Consider the following 24,054-nt stretch of genomic DNA (forward strand, 5'->3'; position numbering starts at 1 on the left):
AGGGAGAGGGAAGAGAGCTAGAAACATGGATGAGAGAGAAACATCGATCAGCTGCCTCCTGCATACCCCCTACTTGATGTGCCAACAACCAAGATACCTGCCCTTGACCGGAATCGAACCTGGGACCTTTCAGTTCCCTGGCTGATACTCTATTCACTGAGCCAAACCGGTTTTGGCTTAATATTAATTATTAACCAGAAGACCGTCTTTTCAAACTCTTAGTAACTTACAATGTAATTAGCTAGCTCCTCCCTCTTTCCTAAAATACCCCATTCCTCTGATTCTCCTCCTGCCCCGACAGCTGGCCTTCCTCACGCTCAGTTGCTAGTTTCTCCTCTTCTACTTCTAAATTCTGAAGGTCTGGAATGGTGAACACACGATACAGTACACAGATGATGTATTATAGAACTGTGTACCTGAAACCTATATAATTTTGTTAACCAATGTCATCCCCATACATTCAATAAGTAAATACATAAATTAAGGACTGGGTTGCTGCTCCTGGAGAAGTGTGCCCTGATTTGGCAAGGGAAGGCTGCTTTTAATTTTTTAAATTGCTTTAAATTTAATATTTAACAAATCAGGAAATACCAGGTATATGTTGGCCACCTGAGCATTCTGCAATAGATAGAAGAAATATAAGACCTAATCCTTGTCCTTGCGGAAACAAGATGAGAGAGAAATGATAAAACATTTCTAAACAGCACATGAGCCCCTTTTGCATGACATGTGTTATAGGACTCCGGAGGTCAGCTGAGCGTGGGGCAGTCAGGGAGAGCTCTGTTGAAGGGCCTGGATCTCAAAGGATGGGAAGATTTTCAACCTAAAGGAGGCAGAGGAAAGTCTGGAGCAGCGGATGAAAGTAACCCTTATGAACAGTCTGCGGGTCTGTGATATCAGAGAGTCACTGGTGAACGGGAGAAGATGGCCTGGTTGGAGGACACAGGTGGGGACAGTGGGCAGTGACGTGGGTGGGCTAGTGGGTGCTGCTGTGGAGAGCCTTGCAGAGTCTGGCCTCAACAACTTCAACTTCCCAGTGGCATTTGCTAATTTATTGGGATGTGCTTTCCTGTGCCGGTCAAACTTGTCCTAGTTACTATGCAAACACTAAGTAAAGTCATCTGAGATAAGTGGAGACGTGGTCTTTGCTAGCTCTACTTGGCAAGTTTTAATGCAAGGAAGGGCAAGCCTTGTGAGTAGACGAATGTGCGGTCTCTAACGTTTGCTCTTTAACATTCTTCTCTTCCCTCAATAAATCTGTGTCATTAATGACAACGTGTAAGTCAACCAGAGGAGAAACAGCCTATTGGATGACGGGCCTAAGTGAATGTTGCTTTACACCCTAATGGTCAACATATGGGCTGCTGTCAGCCTGGAGGGGCCGGAATGTCCGCAGACACGGGCGGGTCCGCAGAGAGAGCACCCTTCCGGCAGGTCCCGGAGGTGCGGGTCTGGGAACCATTAGCGCAGGCCCTCCGTCCTCCTCGGCTGTCAGGAAGATGCATGTTGGTGGAGACAGAAATGTTTTTGTGCTGGGAGCCCTGGCTCCACCATTAATTTTATAGCCCTGGGGACGGGATGCTTGATTCTGTGAAGTTCCCTCAGCATCGCCCCACCAAGAAGGACATGATGTGGCCACACGTTTACGTAGGTTAGAAACTCCAATTCTTCCTCCTCCCTTTCCCCGTGCCTGTGTGAGCTCTTGTGCAAGTTGTGGTGAGGACGGCACCTGTGGAGAGGGGAGGGTTAGATCCGGTTGGAACCCACGTCTCCCCAGGGCACAGACGGTGTGGACTCCCTGGGTCTTGTGGACACCGATTGTAGGTGATCTCAGGACAGTGCGGTGTGCAGATGACAGTAGGTGGTTGGGCCCAAAGAGCTTGTGTCTGCAGCCCTCTAGCCGGAGAGTAAGGCCTGCACACAGGCAGCCCACACATCTGGGCATACGTCACAAACACAAAGCAAAGGGAATTCGGGAAAGGAGCTTCCAACGAGTCCCTTTCTCACTCTCTTTTAAAAAAAATATATGTATTATTGATTTTTTACAGAGAGGAAGAGAGAGGGATAGAGAGTTAGAAACATTGATGGGAGAGAAACATTGATGGGAGAGAAACATTGATTAGCTGCCTCCTGCACGCCCCGTACTGGGGATATGCCTGCAACCAAGGTACATGCCCTTGACCGGAATTGAACTTGGGACCTTTCAGTCCGCAGGCCAATGCTCTATCCACTGAGCCAAACCGGTTAGGGCGGGTCCTTTTTTCTTAAGTGAACTGGGAAGATAAAAGTGCAATAAGAGGTAACATTTTTTAAGCAATTGGAGTGATTTTTAAAATAGGCATTAAATGTGAAGTATCTACATATGTGTTTATGCTGTTAACATATAAATTTGGGAGACTAATGATAGGGCCGTTACTCAAAACTATTTTTGAAATTGCTCCTTTGAAACATGTTTAGAGCCAGCCTGATGTGGCTTTGTAGATACGGTCTGATGCAAATATCTGACCTATAAAGGTCAACTTGGTTTCTGGAAACAGCTCAGAGAACATGCGAAGGAAGTCAGAGGCGAGTTAGGTACGGGACCAGGCTGCCACCTGTGCCCGGTGACCTCCCGCGCTGCTGTGGGCTCTCCGGAGACAGAGTTCTGCTGGGAAAGGGCTCTGCCCGAGCCTCCCGCTGGGCACCTTAGTGACATCCGTTCACACCACTTGAGGGCACACAGGCTGTGCACATGCCACCTTGGCATTGCAAAATAATTAGTCTCATTTCTCAGAAAGGTGACAAGCATTTCAGTGCAGGAGAGATGCAGTGTGAGCTGCTAGTACCATGGTAACTCGTCTTGTTCACCTTGTCATGTAACTTGAGGTGTCTTCATTGTCTGCAGCATATCATGAGCTGCAGACAACGGTCCCTCCAGACAAGTTACATATCAGGAGCTTTGCATGGTCTTCATTTGATAAAACAATGAGAGAAAGAGTGGGAGATACGCTAGAGTATTGCCCCTAGCTGCCTGGGGCCGGGGGTGGGGGCATCGGACCCAGCCCTGCCGAGAGGCTGCCTGGGATGGTCAAGAGCTCCAGCTCTGGAGTCTGACAAACCTGCCCCCACATCCCTGCCCTCCGCCTCCTTGTCTTCATTTCCAAGATGGTGATAACAATAAAGCCTATGTTCACCCTCACTGGGTTGGCTCGGTAAATGCAGCATCTGTCTACAGACCAAAGGGGCCCAGGTTCGATTCCAGTCAAGGGCACGTACCCTGGCTCAGGACACATGCAGGAGGCAACCAATGAATGTGTTTCTCTCACCTGGATGTTTCTCTCTGTATTTCCTTCCCTCTTCCACTCTCTCTAACAGATCAATGGGAAAATATGCTCAGGTGAGGATTAACCAAAAAATAAACATAAAATAAAATAAAACGTCTATAAGCATATGAGAACTACATGTGATGATGGGGGCAAATGCTTCCCTTCCCCCCGGGGCCCAGCCCAGGGCAGTGCTCCATAAATCCTGACCTCAGGTATGAATGGAAAGAGGAGAAAGAGATGAAAAAGAAGGTGGAGGAGAAGGCAGAAAGAAGAAGAATGAGGGGAAAGATGAAAAAAGGTAGATAAACCTAAAAGCTACCGTATTTGGTTTTGAAAATGTAAGAGGTGTGCCCTCTGGGCCCGAGGCTGACAGTGAGAGCTTGCTCTGTTCCCCAAGTGTGCGTGTCCCGGCCGGGCAGGGTGAGTGACTCATTAGTAAGCGGGTATGTTCTTTGGAAAAGAGATCTGAAAATCTATGTCCCAAATGTTGAGAGCTAAATAGCGGGCAGGCCATACAGCTCAGCGGCTCCTTTCATAGAGAGAATGTGCACATATGCACATGGATAGTCTTGATGCTTATCTATAAGCATAATACGTTAATTAGACCAGACAGCCTTCTTGATGAAGCCAGGTGCCAGAGGGAAGCCAGTGTCAGCAGCCAGGGGAAAAAATGCCTACTCTTGCATGAACTTCGTGTTTAAACCCCTTCACCTATCACGGCCTTTCACAGTGCAGCTTCTGCCCGCCTCTTTGGTTCATCTCTTGACACGCTCCCCTTTGAATGCCACATTCCTGCCATGCTTAACCCCGCTCTGCTCCTCACACATTTCCTGGTCTTTCCTGCCTCCTCCCTTTTCTCCTCCATCTTCTTCTTGTTATTGAAATACGAAATACATACAGCCACATACGTACAACACTGAACTATCTCAAATGAGCACGTCCATAGAACATGTGCTCAGGTCAAGAACCCAAAGGGGACCAGTCTTCCGGAAGCCCCATTCATGACTCTACACAACCCTCAGAGAAATCACTTTCCTGACTTCTAATAACACAGACTAGTTTTTCCACTTCTGTACTTTATATAAATGAAAATCACAGAATTGTGTCACACATCTCCTGTTACTTAACAAGATGTCTACCACCATACCACCCTGAATGTGCTCCGTCTCGTCTGATCTTAGAAGCTAAGCAGGGTGAACAAGATGCCAATAAGCTTAATAGCCTAAAACAGTGGTCGGCAAACTGCAGCTCTGTTGGCTAATGAGTTTGCCGGCCACTGCCTGAGGGAAAACTCTTACAAAACAAGGGACCGAGAGGTGGTCAGTGCACCTCCCAGTGACTGGTTGCGCAGTCATTCTGGTCATTCTGCCATTAGGGTCAATTTGCATATAACCCTTTTATTATATAGGATAGAGGCCTGGTGCACTCGTGGGGGCCGGCCAGCCTGTCCTGATGTGGGTGGGCCCCAGATGATGAAGGTGGGAACGGTGGGGCAAGGGGCCATGTGGGGGGTTTGCAAGCCTAACACCCCCCTGATTGGGGTGGGGGTCCCCACTGAGGGTGAAGCCGGCCAAGGCGAGGGGCTCCTGTCATTCTGGTCTCTGGTTGTTCTACCATTTCAGTCGCTGGGCTTTTATCATGTAGGATTTCTAATGCCACTTCCTCTACAAAACTGCTATTAACAGCTTCTCTTCTGATCCTGATTGCTACTATTAATATTAATACCAATAAATCTATAATAATAAAAGCGTAATATGCTAATTAGACTGAATGCGTAATTAGAAAGCGTAATATGCTAATTCCCCTAGAGCAGTGGTCAGCAGACGAAGCCAGGGCTGTGAGGGAAGCCTGGGTCCCGGGTGCCAGAAGGAAGCCAGCGCTGGCAGCTGGGGGAAGGAAGGCCTCCTCTTGCATGAATTGTATTCATCGTGCCTCTAGGATTGTTGTAATACTAGGGGACCAGTGCACAAATCGTGCACCTTGAAAGGAACTGTGGGCCACCTGGCTGTGGTAGGCACAAGGGTGGGTGTTGGCCCATACTCCACGCCCCCATCTGGCCCCTCCTGCCATGACCCCCGGTCCCCTGTCTGCCAGTAGCCCCGCTCCCGCTGCCGCTGCTCCCATGCGCTGACAGTGCCGGCCCCGCTTGCACCTGCTGATGGCACGGAGCGACTGGGGCTGGTGCCAGCAGTGATTGCGAGCGGGGCCAGAACGGTCAGCGATGTAACTGTCAGCGATGTAAGCTGCTGCCCCGATTGCCCCTCAGGAGCTGGGGGAGGTGGAGAAGCCCTCAGGGGTGATTAGGACCAGCAGCCACTGCTAGTACCCGCTTTTGGCACCAAGTGATTGGGATCGGCGCTGGGCATGGGCACCAGTAGTGAGTGCGAGCAGGGGTGGCACTGACAGCAGGTGTGAGCGCTGGGCAGGACTGCAGCGTGGGAGCAAAGAATTTTCAGTAACCACCAGAGGCTTGCCCCAATGACAGCGACCAGTGCCCTGCCTTGGTCTGGCACCCCTGCTCACTTGCTCCACTCTCCTGCCGCGGCCAATGCCTGCCATGTTCCACACACGCCCCCTGGTGGTCAGCACATGTCATAGCGACCAGTTCAGTTTTTCCAATGTTTGGTCTATTTGCATATTATCCTTTTATTATATAAGAGGACACTTGGCTCACTGCCCCTAGAGCAGAGGTCAGCAAACTCATTAGTTACCAGAATGTGGCTCGCAAGCCGAAGTTTGCTGACCATTGCCCTAGAGCACATGTGTCAAACACAAGGCCCGCGGGCCAAATCCAGCCCGCCAGGCCTTGCAATGTGGCCCGCACCGCGCTGTCATCACTGCACTCCGCTGTCAGTTTATGACATTGTCAGTTTATGACTGTTCAGTAAACCTTTCAGCCCGCGATTTAGGCTGGATTTTAGATTTTGGCCCCTTCTCTGATTGAGTTCGACACCCCTACCCTAGAACATAAGATCCTTGGGGCAAGATCTTTGTTTTATTTGCTGATAAATTTTAAGCTCTCAGAACTGCCTAGCACCTAGTAGGCACTCAGTAAATCCTTTCTATAGCACTTATTATGCAGGGCACTTTTGTGAATTATCTCATTCCATCCTCCTTCTGATGAGGAAGGAACTGTATTTATTCCAATTTTGCCTGAGAGGAAACTGAAGCTTAATTGCCCAAGGTCACAGTTGATACATAGCAAAGCTAGGATTTGAGTCCTGATATGTTCAAGCCCTAAATACTCTCATTTGCCACCTCTGAGCTTTGTCTACTGTGGTGTTTTGTGTAAAACTGTACTGCAGGCTACAGTAGGTTTTCAGCAAATTCCCCAAGCAAGTAGCACAGTGTCTCAGACATGTTTGTGTTCACCAGATGTTTATTGAATTAAAAAATGGGTGTACTGCCGAAACCGGTTTGGCTCAGTGGATAGAGTGTCGGCCTGTGGACTGAAGGGTCCTGGGTTTGATTCTGGTCAAGGGCATGTACCTTGGTTGCGGGCACATTCCCGGTGGGGAGTGTGCAGGAGACAGCTGGTCGATGACTCTCTCTCATCGATATTTCTAACTCTCCATCTGTCTCACTTCCTCTCTGTAAAAACTCAATTAAAAAAAATTAAAAAAAAAACAAATATATATATCTATATATATCTATATATATCTATATATCTATATATCTATATATATCTATATCTATATCTATATCTCTATATCTCTATATCTCTATATATCTATATATCTATATATCTATATATCTATATATATATATATATATATATATATATATATATATATATATATATTTTTTTTTTTTTTTTTTTTTTTTTTTAAATAGGTGTGCTGCCCTGGCCAATGTGGCTCAGTTGGTTGGAGCATCATCCCTACAGTGAAAGGTCACGGGTTCAATTCCCCATTGGAGCACATGCCTAGGTGGCAGGATTAGTCCCTAGTCCAGGCAATTGATCAATGTTCCTCTTCCACCTCTCTCTCTCTCTCTCTCTCTCTCTCTCTCTCTCTCTCTCTCTCTCATCTCCCTCTCCCTTCCTCTCTCCCTAAAATCAATAAAAACACATTCTCAAGTGAGGATAAAAAAAAAAAAAGAAGAACTTTCTAAAAAAAAAAAAAATGGGTGTGCTGTTTAAGAGGCAGCATTTGGCAGTGAGTCCTTCTTGCATAATCAGTAATTCTGAGCACTGTCCTGATAGTTGCTACAAATCTCGGCCCAGATGCTGCCTCCTCTAACCTTTGCTTCTTCGGCACCATGTAGGCTCAGGGATGTCCCTGGCTGACCCACCCGCCACCCGGGACCCAGCCCTTGCCATCCTTCCTCTCCTCTGCCTGTCTTCCTGCTGTCGGTGGCCTGGTCACGCAGAGCAAGTCGTGGCCCTCCCTCTTCTCTTCCTGACCCCACACTCTGCTTGAACCTGACTGCTTCCCTGGTCACTCGTGACTATCAGGGCAACATGACATTTATGTAGATAATTGGAATGCAGTGCAGAGTGTGATAAACACAGAGAGAGTCAGGAGGCACCAGAGGAGCTCCGAAGAGGAGGAAGTGGCTAGTTACGTGATGAAGGAAGGGGAAGTGAGTGAAGTTACTGTCCTTTTCATCCCAGTGAAAGCTATGAGCCCAAAACTTGGCATACAGCCTGACCTCAGGTAGAGATAGAAGTAGATGGGAAAACGGTCCAGGATCTGAGCAGCATCCTCTTTCCGTGTCTTATCCTTGCTCTCTGTACATCTGTTTCATTCTGGTCTCTCTCCTGACCTCCTCTAGTCCACAGATCTCACTGCGGTGTGTGGCTACCAGTGGCTACAGCATTTATGGTTGGCAAGACCATCCCTATCAAAATCACATAGAACATGACTAACTGCTATGCTTATACCTGAAACTAACACAAAGTAATTTTGAATCCAAACTGTCATTGAAAAATACAATTAAAAAAAAATCACAGTCCCCCAGGGAAAGATACCTGATTGGCTCACCACAAGTCAGGTGCCCTCCCCTGGTCCAATCATCTGCCTCCAACAGAAGAGGGGAATGTTGGACGGTTATGGCTGCCAGACCCCCATCTCTGTCCTGGAGGAAGAAGCAGAAAGGACCATTGTGAGTTGAGCAGATGCTCCGAAAATGTCCGCTCTACTTGGTTCTCTTGTGAGAGAATTCTAGGTGCTCCCACAAAGCAGAACAAATGAAGAGGCTTCCTCTCGTGGAGACTGTTTTTCAGGGACACATTCATAAAAAGGAATCATCCCAAATACCTCAGAAGGTGTTCCAATGGTCTCTCTACACTAATCGTGTTCATCGGAGGTCTAGGCTCCTGGCTTCAGCCAGGGGCCTCGCACACATCTCGAAGGCTGTGACACCGCGGCGTGCAAGAGCCTGGCTGGGCATTGCTCCCCTCCAGGTCTTAAAGGGATGACACCCACACCTCCCCATCGCCAACCAGGGTTCTCTCCTCATGCTAATGAGCCTGGGAACCCGGTCTGGGGAGACAGAACCCCTTCCTTGGAGGGTTCCACACCCTCACAAATTCCTTTTTAAAAAAATATATATATTATTGATTCTTTTATAGAGAGGAAGAGAGAGGGATAGAGAGTTAGAAACACCGATGAGAGAGAAACACCGATCAGCTGCCTCCTGCACACCCCCTTACTGGGGATGTGCCTGCAACCAAGGTACATGCCTTTGACCGGAATCGAACCTGGGACCTCCCAGTCCACAGACCAATGCTCTATCCACTGAGCCAACCTGGTTTCGGTGACAAATTCCTTCTGAGAGAGCTAGCTTTGGCCACTGCTTCCTGAATGTGCTTCTTGGGCCAGGAGAGAGGGGCCTGGGATAGATCCTCCTTTCATCCTGGTCTGGCCTCGCCCGCTCGGTGGTCCATCAGTCCAAGGCTGGGTAGGGAACACCTGACACCTTTAACTCACGCGGAAGTCAGGTGCCCAGGGCAGATCCATCCGAAACTGCGCTCCGCCCCATCCTTTCTGGCCCTGGCCCTCGGCGGCACGATGTCCCCTGGGGCTGGGCCCCGGAAGGGGGGAGGTGTCAGGGTGCTGCTCTGGAGAATGGATGACCCTGTCACTGTCCTCCTGGAGGCAGCTCCCAGCCCCCCCCCCCCCCCCACACACACACACACACCTCCCCAGTGACGCCTCTCTGTCCTTGCAGGCTCCCTGGGCACGGCCGGCCGCGTGTGCAACCTGACCTCCCGGGGCATGGACAGCTGCGAGGTCATGTGCTGCGGCCGCGGCTACGACACGTCGCGCGTCACGCGGATGACCAAGTGCGAGTGCAAGTTCCACTGGTGCTGCGCCGTGCGCTGCCAGGACTGCCTGGAGGCCCTGGACGTGCACACGTGCAAGGCGCCGAAGAGCGCCGACTGGGCGGCGCCCACATGACCCCCTCCGCCTGCCCTCCGAGGACCAGTGGGACCCTGGGCCTTCGGATTCTCCCAGGAGGCGGTGGCCTCTGTCTCCCGCTGCCTGGGGTCCGGCCTGGGCCCCCCGGGCTGCAGGAGTGCGCCCGCCCTCTCTGCCGCCAGCTTTCTGGGCACCTCTCCTCCTGGCCGGCCTGACAGGTGATCCAGGGGAAGGGGTGTGGGCCCCGTCACTGTCTCCACCCACCAGACGGTTCCTCTTCCCACAGCCATTAGGGGCCCCTGGGGAACCAGTGTCTCAAAGGAGCTTTCTCTGCGTTTCCCACAAATGCTCGTGTAAAGTCCCTTGCTTCTCTCTGGAGGGTAACGGAGGGAAAGCAGGTCCAGCTGCCGCTGAATTGGCTCCCGTTTCTAAGACCAAGCAAGGCTTGTGCCTGGTGCAGCGATTGCCACAGCCTCCAGGGGCAATGGCTGTTCCCTGGAGAAGGGCGGCTTTCCATAAGCTTTAGGGGAGGCGTGCATTGGGAGCAGCAAGAAAGGAAGGCCCAGCATGGCTGTCCTCCCAGTACAAAGCACTGGTGGGCAAGGAGCCCTCTTTCTCACGTAGGATCGGAAGGGTTGAGAAAGCTGACACTGCCAGTATTCCACAGCTGTAGGGTGAAGATGGAGGAAAAGAGCGTAGTGACTAGAGCATCAGAAAATGTGTTTGTACAGATAAGGAAAAGGGGACAGGATCAAATTCCTACCCGGGATGATGCATGTGACCTGTGGGATTTGGTAACCAGATAGCTTTGAGATGAGAACTTTGGGGGTGATAAGAGCAGGGATCCAAAATGCTGACCAGGAGGTGTCCAGAGCTCAGTCTGCCCAGACAGCCTCTCCCATAGCAGATGGTTGGCCATGTGTGCAGAGGAGTACCAGTGAGCACTCACCACTCTTCATGCATTTTTTTAATTTGCATTTAAAATATATATTTTATTGATTTTTTACAGAGAGGAAGGGAGAGGGACAGAGACCTAGAAACATTGATGAGAGAGAAACATTGACCAGCTGCCTCCTGCACACCCCCTACCGGGAATGTGCCCCAAACCAAGGTACATGCCCTTGACTGGAATATAACCTGGGACCTTTCAGTCTGCAGACCGATGCTCTATCCACTGAGCCAAACCGGTTTCGGCTCTTCATGCATTTTAAAGACCTAACATATGTAATTGTGTTCACTTGATGCTGACAAGATGACAAAATACCGTAGCTTAAAGCAAAGGACACATAACCTTGCTTATCAAGCTGGTAACCCTGGTATGTTCTATTGCAAACCAGTCGTAACTTGGACACTATATGGAAGAGGCCCAGCTGTCATTATGGGAACATCAGGATACAGGTTGCTATGAGCAAAAAGATGACCATCTGGGGGAAATGGAGAGGCTGCCTGTCCCGTTTTGTGTATTACATTTATTAAAAAAAAATGAAATATATGAAGGTCTTTCTCATCCCCTCCTACAATCTGGTTCTTGTTCAAAATGTGGTCACTTCACAGAGCTCTGTTGAGTCACAAGAAGCTTCCTTACATGCATCTGACGTCAAATTATTCATACCCGCTCATTCTTGACGTCGTTGGCCTCTGGTTTCTCTGTCTTCACTTCTCAGCAGGACACACAGACGGAGGCCTGTGGGGACAGCCTGCTGGAGGGCTTTGTCATAGTGACCGTCGCCCTCTTAAAAACTGCTGCATCCACCTCCTTTCCCTCAGCCCCGAATCCCACAGTCAGGCGTCTGCTTTTCCCAAAGAGGCTCTGCCCTCTCTCTATCCTATGGATGTGGAAGGGGAAAAGTGGAGAGTGACAGGAGCTACACTGAGTTCAGTGGGGTCTGTGGGGAGTGGGAAGGCCAGGCACACAGACTCAGTCTTCGTTACATGGAATCTTGCTCTGAATGCCTCGCTGGGAGGGCAGAGGGACTCCCAGGAAACCCCAAAGCCATGAGCCCGCCTTCCCGCTGGGTGAACTGTGAAGTCAGACATCCAGGGATGTGTTTAGACATGGGAAGGGGCCTAGAGAACATCTCAGCTGCCCCCAGCTTGTATCTGGGAAACAGAGACCGGGGATCTGGGCCAGGGTCAGCCCCTACGCCAGCGCTCCATCGCAAACAGGACGGCGCTCTGAGTGTTCCAGAAAGCTAAGCACTTTATCCGTTACATGAGACTAGTTTGTCTCAGGATCCACTCGGTAGATTCTAAATAACTTTAGCATCCAAAGGCAATGTTCCTGGGATGTTTGAATCTGACTTTCTTTTCATGCGGAAGTGCCTCCTTCCTGACAAGGAGCAGGGGGACCAGGCATGTCCGTGCTCACCGCTGCATAGATTGTCCTCATTTGTAGAGGCGACTCTGCCGGCCACTTAAAGCGGCAGCGGACGCGGCCCTGGTGGAGGGCATGAGAGAGCGAAGTACTTTTATCTGCTCTTCTGAGAGAGGAAATCTCCATTATTTAAAAAAAAATGGGGAGAGAGGTGAAGATACTTCAAATTCAGTTTTGTGAGGGCTTAGTGAGGGCGGATATTCCTTGAATCTAAGATGTACTAAACTCTTGATAGCTGAGGCTTTTAAGGGAGTGCATGGCATAAACCACACAAAACAAAACAAGAGGTTCTATTCAGGTCAGATCCTCTAACAAATTACCTCCCGGTGAAATATTTACAAATTGAAGTTTCTTTAGGCCCAAGATGACATCCATTAATTTTCTGCAGTCTCTGAAAAATGGCCACACCACAGGCGACCCTAATTCACTGGAGTGTCTTCAATAAAGATAAAAGTCTGCACGTGACCCCGAGACTCAGCAAATGGGGTGTTCTCTTCAATAGTTAGCCTCCTGGATGAGTCTGTGGTGCAGACTGGTCTGTCTTCTGGGAGCACACTTGTGTACATGGTAGTTACAGCCCCTGGGCAGCCTCCTGCTCGGAAAGCTCCGATGCCCTGCCTTCAGAGGCCGCTCACCTGCTGGGATGCCTTAAGCTCAAGCACAAAAGCCCCCAATGCAGTCACCACACTCAGCTCTGGCCCTGTGCCCCGTGGGAGGGGGAGCCTGGCATGTTAGACCACAGAGGATTCAGGGTGGATGTGGGAGGGGCATAGGGCACCCCAGTGCACTGACTACCTTATACAAGTGTGGCCAGAGCATTCCAGAAGGATCTATCCAAATGAAGCCATATAATGGGGAGGGGAGTGAGAGGGAAAGAGCCTGTAGCTGTTGGCAAGTGATCGGCTGAGCTCTTGTTGGTGACCTCCACCCTTCCTTCTGCTGTGGCTCCCCTCTCACCCCTCACCATCACCCCCGCCCCTCTTCATCCCCCCCTCCCCTCCCCGCCATCCGCTCCCAGTACCTTCTTCGAGGCTCAGAGTCTCAGGCCCTTGCCCAGATCCTCTGTACCTATTGTGTGGCTCTGCTAGAGTCTGTGGTATTCATTTTAAGAGATGTTTTCAATGGTCCCAACCGTATTTCTTTTTATTGGAGTTACTACGTGGCTTGAAAATATCAGGTATCACTTTTCTTTTTCAAAGAAGAGAGCTTTAACGCCAGAAAAATCTACCTTCGCATTGAGATTCCTCAACCGTGTTAATTTACTAAGAATCTTACGTCAACTCCATGAGAACCACAGTACGGACGTCCTCTCTCCGAGGCAGCCAACATGATCGTGCATGCGCTCGCGCTTGCTGGCATTCTCAGGCCCGGGTTTTGTTATTCCTTCTCATCTATTAGAGGCTGGCCCAGGGCTGGGGTTTTCTCACTCCGCCGAGGAACATCTCTCTCCCCTCTTGCCCACTGTCAACATAGAGGCTCGGCGAGGCATCCCATGGACCAGAACCATTCTTTTGTATTTGTTTACTGTACTTCAACCTGGCTTTTCTTATCTTAAGAGCAAGCGTTACGCTCTTCACAAATAGATCTCGCCGGTTCCAAAGCCGGTAAATGGCTCCTGTCAGGTCTGCGCTGACCTTCCGAAGAGCGATGCTCCCTGGGAGCTGACAGTGCAGCGTGCCGATGCTGACCTCCGTCCCTCGGCGGAGAGCGCGCTCAGCCATCCGTGAGAATGCTCTTTACATTCTTCTGGGGATCAGCAAGCTGACAGGTGGTGTGCAAAGCCCGACACGATCCTTACTTTTCTAAATCGTTGTTGTTCCAGCTCTAGGACTTTCCCCCTGGTGCTCACGTGGACGGACGCCTGCTTAACCAAACCTCCCACTTCCACAAGCTAATAAAAGTGTCACGCAGATTGTTACAGTGAACTATTGTTATTTACAAGTCTGCATTTTCTGTGAAATCAAAACATAATAAAGTGACTTTCCCGTGTTGACTTTGTTGTTTTAATCGTGTGATGTCTCGCCAAGGCCGCTGGCGAGAAGAAATCCCTGCGGGTTCTGGGAATCGTCCCCTTGTCTCTCTCCGGACCACACTCAGCACAGCTCGGTCAAGGGGTGGCTTTCAGGTTTGTAAAGATTTTCAGGGAAGACCGCTGGCCTGTCTTCCTGAGAACTATTGTAGTGAGTGAGTGGGCAAGACGTTTAGTGGGTTGAAAAGTTATTCCGGGTGTCCACCCTGTGTCCCCCTGTGGTCATCACGCAAGGGCCTGCGCCCTCTTGGTGCCAGCATGCCTTGGCTTCCATAGCAGCCAACCGCGCGCCCGCCCCCCCTCCCCGCCTCTGACCCCCCACCAAGACTTCTCTGAATCATTGCTTCTCATGTATGTGCTTGCTCTGGTCTGAAATGATAGTTTCTGCTTGATTAAGAACATACAAACCCTCCTCCCCCCTGCCTCTCTCTCTCTCTCTTTTTTTTTTTTTGTTGAGATCTGTGCATCCTTATTGTGTATGCTGCTTATATGTGTGCAGCGAAAGCTCAGAATATGGAAATAAAACCTCCTCGGCAAAGGAAATCGATCCCCATTTTCTCCTCCCTGATGAACTGTTTTGGGGTTGACCTAACTAAGCAAGGTGCTTACTCTGCACTGTACACACCCCAAGGTGGCTCTATGGCCAGACTGCTTACTCTCTCTAGGACTGCATTGTTCCTTCCATACTCAGATGGTCTGAAGAAGAGGTGGTGTCCCCTGGTCTGTGTGTATTTTGCAAAGGGCATTTCCCCCAAACATGTCTACCTGAACACTGTCAGTGACATGTTCCTGTTTGCCCAGCCCTCTGTGTGAGAAAGCTGTGCTTCTCCGGGTAAGATCTGCAGGCGCTACCCTGGCCCCTGCCCATTAGATGCCAGAAGCAATTCCCTGTTCCCCAATCGTGTCCCCAGACATCACCAAATGCCCCTGGTGAGGGAAGGAGGTGGCAAAGGCTGAGAGTGAAACTGCCATTTTCAGTTCGAAATGCCTCCCTGGGACATATTAATTTAATGGGATGAGTCCTCAGCATGAGTGTGTCAGACCAGCTGGGAAGAAATCTTTTGGAAAAGATACAGTATTAGAACCCTTCACATCATGGGTGGAATGAGCTGGCTGAGCCTTAAAGCTCACGTAGGCTGCTCTGTGCGTCCTGGACGGTGGGACTCACAGGAAGGAGGGAAGTTTGGCAGAGGGAAACAACAGTGCAGTTTTAGGAGCTGGCAGCGTAATTCTTCTTAGGAACTCCCCAGTTTCACAACACTCGGAGGGAAACACAGCCCAAGATATGGCCTGGGAGGTGGAGGAGTGAGAATGTTCTAGCTCTGCCTAATATAGTTGAGTAATTTTTAGTTTCTCAGGACAGAAAGGAGGGTAATGACCAAGACAGAACACAGCGAGATGGAGGAAGTCTTGAGTTTCAAGCCACAGGACAGTGAGAATTTCTAGTTCAAGGTGGGATAAGGGGATCATCTGGCGGGCTGTTCATTGAAAGAACCCCCGACACACACACACACACACACACACACACACACACACACACACACACTGCCAGATGTCCCTATCCCAGGTAACACTAGCCTTGTGTGGGTGATATTTTAGCGGCAGGGAGGAATCAGAGTGCTGTCCAACATCCAGCATGTGCCAGCGAAGGTGGGAAGGGGCAACACAGGCTGGCTGTGAGATGGGGTGGAGTGCAGAAAGAAGGAAGCCTGGATGATTGGCCAAATAAAGAGTCCCCCACGGGCTGAAGAATTTGGGGCGGCTAACTGGCTGAAAGAAGGACGAAGAAAGCCTGTCGTCTTTGCTTGACGAATTTTCATTCGAGAAACACTTGGATGAGTAAATACGGGTCTGTCCCCCTCTGCCATTATCTACTTCTAGATAATAGAGCAGGACTGAAATCCAACCAACATGATCCACTGACCAGGCTATTTTTGGAGTCTTATCTTGATTTTTTAATTTCCAAGTAGTGACTGGCCCCGTGAAAGCCCCTGTGCTTGAGTCACTGGCTCTGGGTTTCCCCAGGCCATCCACCCAATCCTCTGGTAATAGGATTGCAGACTTTTCTACGTTCCGCAAATGAGAGGACTCACATTACTGCCCGTAAACCCAACTCAAATAATAAGTGATGAAGATGCATCCAGCGTCTGCTTAGTTGGGTTGCTCACACTGGTTACGTCAGCAGAGGCTGGGAAGCTTGGCAAACCCATCTGTAACTGTTCCGGTGCTTCCTGTCACAGGTGGAGGTCATACACCAGCCGAATAGCAGGAACCACAGAAAACAAAATCTGAATTGGAGTCTCTAAAAGTCTACCTACCCCATGTCAACTTTGTTATCTGCCTCTCGAGCATTATTTTCCAATAGTAATGACGACTTAATGAAGGACCTTGAACTCTGAGTCGTCAATGTGAAGTTATGCATAATCAAGACAAATATTCTGAGCATAATAATAATACAACTAGAAGGAGCAAGGATTCATTCCCTGAATGTTGCTGTAACTATAGACAATCTCATCCTCTCAGCAACTCTCATGTAGCATGATTGAAATCCAGTTGGATGAATAAATAACTCTATCTCTTCCCTCATGAAATAATAAGCACTAGTGTTTTTATAACTGTTGCCACCAGCCCTTGGAAATTTTATTAGAATCATGATTCACAGATGAGAAAGTTCCCTATGCTACAGGATTTGGTAACTGGAGTAAGAATTACTCAGTTTATTTTCTATACAGATAAATGCATTTGACTTCATCTGGTTACTAACCATTCATTCACTGGGATTTTTTCTTTCTTTTGGACTAACTGAATAATTGGGTCAAGATGATCCCTTTATAGACATGTTATTAAACAGTTTCCGGAACTTATGTTGTTCTGTCATATGGATGTGGAACTTCAGCAGAGCAATGAGGTTCCGTGACACTTCCAGGATCCCGAGACAAGGGTTCATGGAATCAGAATGTCACATTTGGAAGGAACAATGCACATTAAGTTATTCCAACCTCCTCACATTGGATTCATGGGAAAACAAAAAGAAATTTAATAGTTTGGACTCTGATGTAAGCCAGGCACTGAATCATCTTCAGGGAAGAACAGCCATTATTCACTCCATCAGTCTGTATGGACCATGTCCTGTGAGTCAGCTGCTGTGCTACATACTGGAAATGTAACAGTGACTAAGACAAGGGCCCTTGCTCAGAGCCTCCGGGAGGGCAGGCGTGGAGCATGAACACTCTTACTTTACCAGTCCTTTCACATGCGTGATGGGATTCGATCCTTGGAACCACCTTAGGTATAAAGGTAATTATCCTCTTTTTTGAAATAAGGCAAGTTTCAGAAAGATTTAATAATTTTCCCAAGGTCATAAAAAGACTCATAAGAGGTAGGATCTGGGTTCAAATATCTATCTTCTAACTCTCATTCCAGGGTCCTTTCCAGTGTACCAGAGATCCCTCTGATTAAAACTCAGTGAGAAGCATTCTTCCCAATGGGCTATTGAAAATTACTTCGTTGGTTTCATGACCATATTCCCCAAATGTAGACGAGGACAGGTGCACTGCAAGGAAATTTCTGGGATATCTGGTTTCATTTATGTGCATCCCAGACAGCAAGTTATATGTAGGCACACGTTTAACAAAGTCCTACCAGAGAGCAAGAGGCTTTTAGTTATACAGGTAACAATGTACTTTTATTTAAAACTAGAGGCTCGATGCATGAAGATTCGTGCAAGAATGGGCCTTCCTTCCCCTGGCTGCCAGCACAGCCTTCGCTCTGGCCAGAACCACCTTTCCGCCTTTCCCCGCTGTCCAGAGGATGGGGTGGTGAGGAATGCCTGTGTCATCGCCCCACCCCGCCCCTGGCCGCTCAGTGCCTGCGTATGCAAATTAAGCCACCATGTGTGTTGGGTTAATTGGCATACTCACTCCTGATTGGCTGGTGGGTGTCACAAAGTTACGGTCAACTTACATCCTATTTTTAAATTAGTGTAGACTAGAGGCCTGGTGCACAAAATTCGTGCATAGGGGTGGGTGTGTGTGTGTCCCTTAGCCCAGTCTACACCCTCTACAATCCCCCTTGAAGGATGCCCGACTGCTCTTTTAGGCTAATACACCGGGATCAGGCCTAAAAGGGCAGTCGGACATCCTTCTCACAATTCAGACTGCTGGCTCCCAACCGCTTGCTTGCCTGCCTGCCTGCCTGCCTGCCTGCCTGATTGCCCCTAACTGCTTCTGCCTGCTAGCCTTATTACCTACTAACCACTCCCCTGCCAGCCTGATCAATGCCTAACTGCTCCCCTGCTGGCCCAAATGCTCCTAACTGCCCTCCCCTGCAGGCTTGGTCACTCCCAACTGCCCTCTCCTGCTGGTTTGGTTGCCCCTATCCTCTCCTGCAGGCCTGATCACCCCCAACTTCCCTCCCCTGCTGGCCTAATCACCCCTAACTCCCCTCCTCTGCTGGCCTGGTCACCTATAACTGCCCTCCCTTACAGGCTTGGTCTCCCCTAACTGTCCTTCCCTGCAGGTCTGGTCACCCTTAAATATCCTCCCCTGCAGGCCTGGTCACCCCCAACTGCCCGCCCCTGCTGGCCCAATCACCCCTAACTGCTCTCCCCTGCTGGCCTGGTCACTCCTAACTGTCCTCTTCTGCAGGCCTGGTCACCCCCAAATGCCCTCCCCTGCAGACCTTGTCCCACCCAACTGCCCTCTTCTGCAGGCCTGGTCCCCCACAATTGCCCTCCCCTGCAGGCTTGGGTCCTCTCCAACTGCTCTCCCCTGCAGGTCCAGTCACCCCCAACTGCCCTTCCTGGCGGCCATCTTGTGTCCACATGAGGTGGCCATCTTTGACCACATGGGGAGACCATCTTGTGTGTTGGAGTGACAGGCAATTTGCATATTACCTCTTTATTATATAGGATAAATTAGTTTTGAGATTCTCCTAGAAAATCTGACATACCTCATCATAAGAAATCTACCATGTCTTGATCCAATACACAATTGAAGATGGTTCAAAAATATTGTGTATCAACTTAAATATGGCATGAATCATGATTTATTTATTAAGACTTTTCCCCAAACTATTTTTAAATATATATTTTTTATTGATTTTTTTTTTTTTACAGAGAGGAAGGGATAGAGAGCCAGAAACATCAATGAGAGAGAATCATAAATCAGCTGCCTCTTGCACACTCCCCACTGGGGATGCGCCTGCAACCAAGGTACATGCCCTTGACCGGAATCAAACCTGGGACCTTTCAGTCTGCAAACCGACGACACTCTATCCACTGAGCCAAACTGGTCCCGGCTCAAGAATCTTCTAAAAACCTTTGATAAACTTGATGAGACCTCCAAGAAGCTTGGTGAGACCTTTAAGGACCTTAATGAGAATACCAAAAAAATGAAAAAGGACCAGCCAGGAATTAAGCATACAAAGTCTGAAATAAAGACTATACATAAACTCAACTATAGATCAATATGCCCCAAGAATCAAACCAAAGATCTGGAATATAAGAAAGCAAAAATCACCCAACCAGAGAGGCAAAAAGAAAGAAGAGTCCGAAAGTGTGAGGATAGTGTAAGGAGCCTTCGGGATGGCTTAAAGTGTACCAAATCCGGATTTTTGGGGTGCCAGAAGAAGAGAATGAGCTGAATATTGAAGGCTTAATGGAAGAAATAATGACAGAAAACTTTCCCTACCTGGAGAAAGAAATAGACCTACAAGTTCAGGAAGCACACAGGACCCCAAACAGGATAACTCCAAAGAGGAACACACCAAAACACATCATAATTAAAATGCCAAGAGCAAAAGACAAAGAGAAATTCTTACAAGCAGTAAGAAAAAAACAACTAGTTATCTACAAGGGAGTACCCATATGATTGTCAGCTGATTTCTCAACAGAAACTATGCAGGCCAGAAGGGAGTGGCAAGAAATATTCAAAATGATGAACAACAAGAACTTACAATCAAGATTACTCTACCCAGCAAAGCTATCATTCAGAATTGAAGATCAGATAAAGAGCTTCACAGACAAGAAAAGGTTAAAGGAGTTCATCACCACCAAACCAGGATTACATGAAATGTTGAAGGGTATTCTTTAAGAAGAGGAAGAAGAAGAAAAAGGGAAAAGTAAAAAATTATGAACAACAAAAAGGCATCAAATACATACCTACCAACAAACAAATCTAAAAATCAAGAGAATAAAAAAAATAATTCTGAAGAACAAAATGGACTGGTGAATATAATAGAATCAGGGACATAAAAAGGGATTGGACTAACAATTCACAGGGGGAAAGGGGTCTGAGGGGTGCAGGAAGAGATTGGACAAAATTCTTACACCTATGGATGAAGACAGTGGTGGGGGTAAGGGTGTGGAGTGGGGTTGGGAATCAGGTGGAGGGGAGCTAGACGGGGGCGTGTGGAGAAGAACACCTGTAATAATCTTAACAATAAAGATTTATTTAAAAAAAAAAAAAGAAAGAAAGAAAGAGAGAGAGAGAGAGAGAGAGAGAGAGAGAGAGAGAGAGAGAGAGAGAGAGAGAGAGAGAAAGAAAGAAAGAAAGAAAGAAAGAAAGAAAGAAAGAAAGAAAGAAAGAAAGAAAGAAAGAAAGAAAGAAAGAAAGAAAGAAAGGCTCCTGGTGGTTAACTGGGCTCACATTTAAAAAGCAGAGCCAAGCAGGCATTTCTGCACGGGGGTCTCTCAGGCAAACGGCATTTCCTGGAGAGACCTCTGTGCTAAAAGGCAGGCCTGCGCTGTGCTCCTGCCCTCTGAGCCAGCCCTTACAAAGGTTTCCTGGAACTATATCAACCAATAGGGTTGAGGCTTTCTCCATTCAATCAGAACTGCACAGCTCCTCCCTTCCCCACCCCCTCAATTGAGACCAATCAGGGTAGTGACCTTTGTAGTAATCAAACTTCCTGGATTCAGAGCCCTCCTTGGCATGGGGATGGAGGGGTCTCCTGTCCACATAAGCCAGTTCCCCTGGCTAGGGAAGCATGCTTCCCCTTACAGGGAGCAGACCAGCATAGAGCTGCTTGGCTACAGAGAGACCCTGGAGAGAGCCTGGCACACCTGCAAGCAGCTGTCTCGCTGGAGAAGAGCCACGTCACCACTGAGCTAGTGTCCACAGCATGCTGTCCTCACAGCAGTACTGTGTCACTGTTGAGCTCTTTGTACTGAATAAAGTTCCCTCCTTCACTACACCCCAAATTGGGACTTCCTGTTGGCATTGGATTGGCACCAATGACCACTGGTTAACACCGGGAAGAAGAGAGACAGTAAAAAATTTTCTTAGCAATGATGCCAAAGATCATTTCTTTCAGAATTGTATTCAAATGTAATCATGTATTTAAAAATATTTTTAAAGGTATAAAATATATGTAAATATGATATGAGCCTCTATTAGCAATAATATTTTCACCTTGCTTAACATGAAGCATGCTTGGTCTTTCTCTCTGTGAAGCAGACGTGGGAGATTTGTATAATCCTAGATTATTAGATACTATTTCCAGGAGTGACAGTGATCTCTCCTCTATCTTCTGATCTAGAAACAGCCCAGCGGGATTGGAACAATTCATGTTGCTGTCACTGACCTTCAGTTGATCTCTCATTGACTGCTCATGTAGTCCAGCCTTGTGGCTATGATTGTTTGTGATGGTGGCCAAATCAGCAAAGCAAATGCCTCTTCAGAATGTAAGGAACCCCAAACAAGTCCTTACATGAATAGCTGACACGTGTAAGGAAGTTAAAGAGAATCTTTGTCTAAAGGGAATCTTAAGTGATGAGTCAGGGGAGACGGTGGAGAATTTTTATTACAAGTATTCTAGAAGTATGTGGAATAGATTTATGCTCTTGTTTATTCACAAGGAAAAAAACTGTCCCCAGATAGGCATTTTAATTTGTGAGATAGCAGCTAGGAAATGTAAGATGATGGAGAAGATGGTCCTTAAAATAAATAAATATAATCCTGCCTAACATGTAATTCATTCTTTTGGAGCAATAAGTAGAGTTATATTATGTCCAAGAGCAATTTTCCTACTTCTTGGACATGTAAACATTTTTCCTTATAACTACTATATCAGAACCAGATCTATGGGTAGATTATATTGCCAACTATGGCTGGATGGGGTAACAAGTCACCTACAAATGTCATTTTCTTTTTATGGTCCTTAAATGGGGCCCTTCATCGATGCTACCTAGAGATTAGGAACCTATTTTAGGAAATTTTCTTTTAAAGTGAGTGAATAGTATTCCATTTTACTCCTTAATCCAACAATTATTTTATTCAACAAATACCTGGCACAATTTTCCACCTATCAAATATTTCTGTCTGTGTTGGGGAAACAGCATTGGATAAGGTAAATGAAACAAATGAGACCTCTATTTCTGGTAATATGGCAACTAAATATCCAAAAAAGAATCCTCTTACTGCAAAATCCCTACAAGTTTGACATCAGGTAAAACAAGCATTCTTCACTATGTATAAGTGACCTCTTTCTACCCCTACCCTCAAATACAGAAAAGCTCCAAAGGCCAAAAAATGAAGAGAAAACTGAAAACTCAAGCTTCGGTAATCTCCCTTTCTAGAAGGCTGGGTTCTAAAAGCCCTGTCAGTGCAGAAAACAAGGTCTTGGGCTTCTTTAAAGTGAAGGATTGGAATAAGGAAGGGTGCACCACTCCATCCCTTCCCACATACAATCAAAACCGACATTTAATAAAGGAAAAATCTGACACCAGCACATGCAATAAATTGGGAACTAGTTTGTTATGAAATGGGATTAGGGTAGGGAAAAGTTAATTAATGAATTAATTAATTACAATACACTTACAGCTCTGATCATTTATAGATACCAGCCTCTCCTCACCTTAGCTTGAAGTTAGAACTACATGATTTGTATACTTTAGAAATTGTGTACCCAGGAAAATAATGTTAAAAAAATAAAACATGACAGTTCTAAACTGAGGTGCCAGGCAGATGCAAGAACAAAACCACTTTGAGGGTCACGTTTTTAACCAGGCTGCAAGGATTTTCACAGACAAAGCTTCACCAAACCTGAGCTCATAATCTAAAACTACAAACACCCTGAAGTAAGCCATCAAGATTGAGCGTTACAGGAAAAACAAACCATAAATGTATACTCCCAAGACTATCAGATGGTAAAATGATTATTCATAGATAATAAAACCAATCTGCTAGGCATGATAAAAGAAAATTTCAAATGGAATAATAAACATGAATAAAATTTCTATTATTTAAAGGGGAAATTAAGCTAAAAGATATTTGAAAAAAATAAAAAGTACATCTATAAATGAAAAATATAACCACTGATATTACAGACTTAGTGAGTTCCTGCCTGAGGCCACAGCAGAGGAAACTGTTAAAAGTCTTTCCTCTTGCTGCCATTGTGTCTAATTCGAAGTTGTCCAAAGAGCTGTAGGAACTCTTCATTAAAGGTTTGAACTTTAAGATAACCAGCAGAGATTAGGGAGCCAGGTTAAGCCAGGGGAACATTCACAGACTGTGTGGTAATGGAAGATCCAAACACCAAGCATTCCAGGAGTTTTGAGTCCGTCACCTATGCTACTGTGATACAAGCAGACATAGGCATGAATGCAAGGCCAGGTGAGGTGATGGCAGCGTTGTGCAACCAAAGATGGCTGTCTCAAGAGAAGGTGTCAAAGGCCAGGGGCCCAGTTACCGACACCACAGTGGCATGAAACAAGACACTGAAGAACATCGCAGAAGAGACTTTGAGCAGCACAGGAGGACTGAGGTGATTGAAATTATTAATGACTAAGGCAATGAATAGAAGAGAGGCTTTGCTTTTGTCACCTTTGGTCGTGGTGATAACTCCTTGGAAAGACTGTCATTCAGAAATGCCATGCCATGAACAGCCATAACTGTGAAATAAGGAGAACCCTGGATAAGCAAGAGATGGCTACAGTCTCATCCAAAAGTGGTTCTGAAGACTGGCAGTGGTTTGTGGAGG

At 47.5% G+C, this 24,054-nt stretch overlaps 1 protein-coding gene across 1 annotated transcript in view; it reads left to right on the forward strand.

The window, feature by feature from the left end:
• Positions 1 to 11,158, forward strand: part of WNT2 (Wnt family member 2) — a 65,785-nt gene extending 54,627 nt beyond the window's left edge. Inside the window, exon 5 of the mRNA XM_084896975.1 lies at positions 9,480 to 11,158. Coding sequence (XP_084753101.1) covers positions 9,480 to 9,709 — 230 coding nt within the window. The 3' untranslated portion in view covers positions 9,710 to 11,158. The remainder of the gene's footprint in view (positions 1 to 9,479) is intronic.
• Positions 11,159 to 24,054: the final 12,896 nt, after the last annotated feature.

The sequence above is a fragment of the Pipistrellus hanaki genome, assembly GCF_964339955.1.
Source record: "Pipistrellus hanaki genome assembly, chromosome: 10".
In the NCBI taxonomy this organism is placed as follows: Eukaryota; Metazoa; Chordata; class Mammalia; order Chiroptera; family Vespertilionidae; genus Pipistrellus; species Pipistrellus hanaki.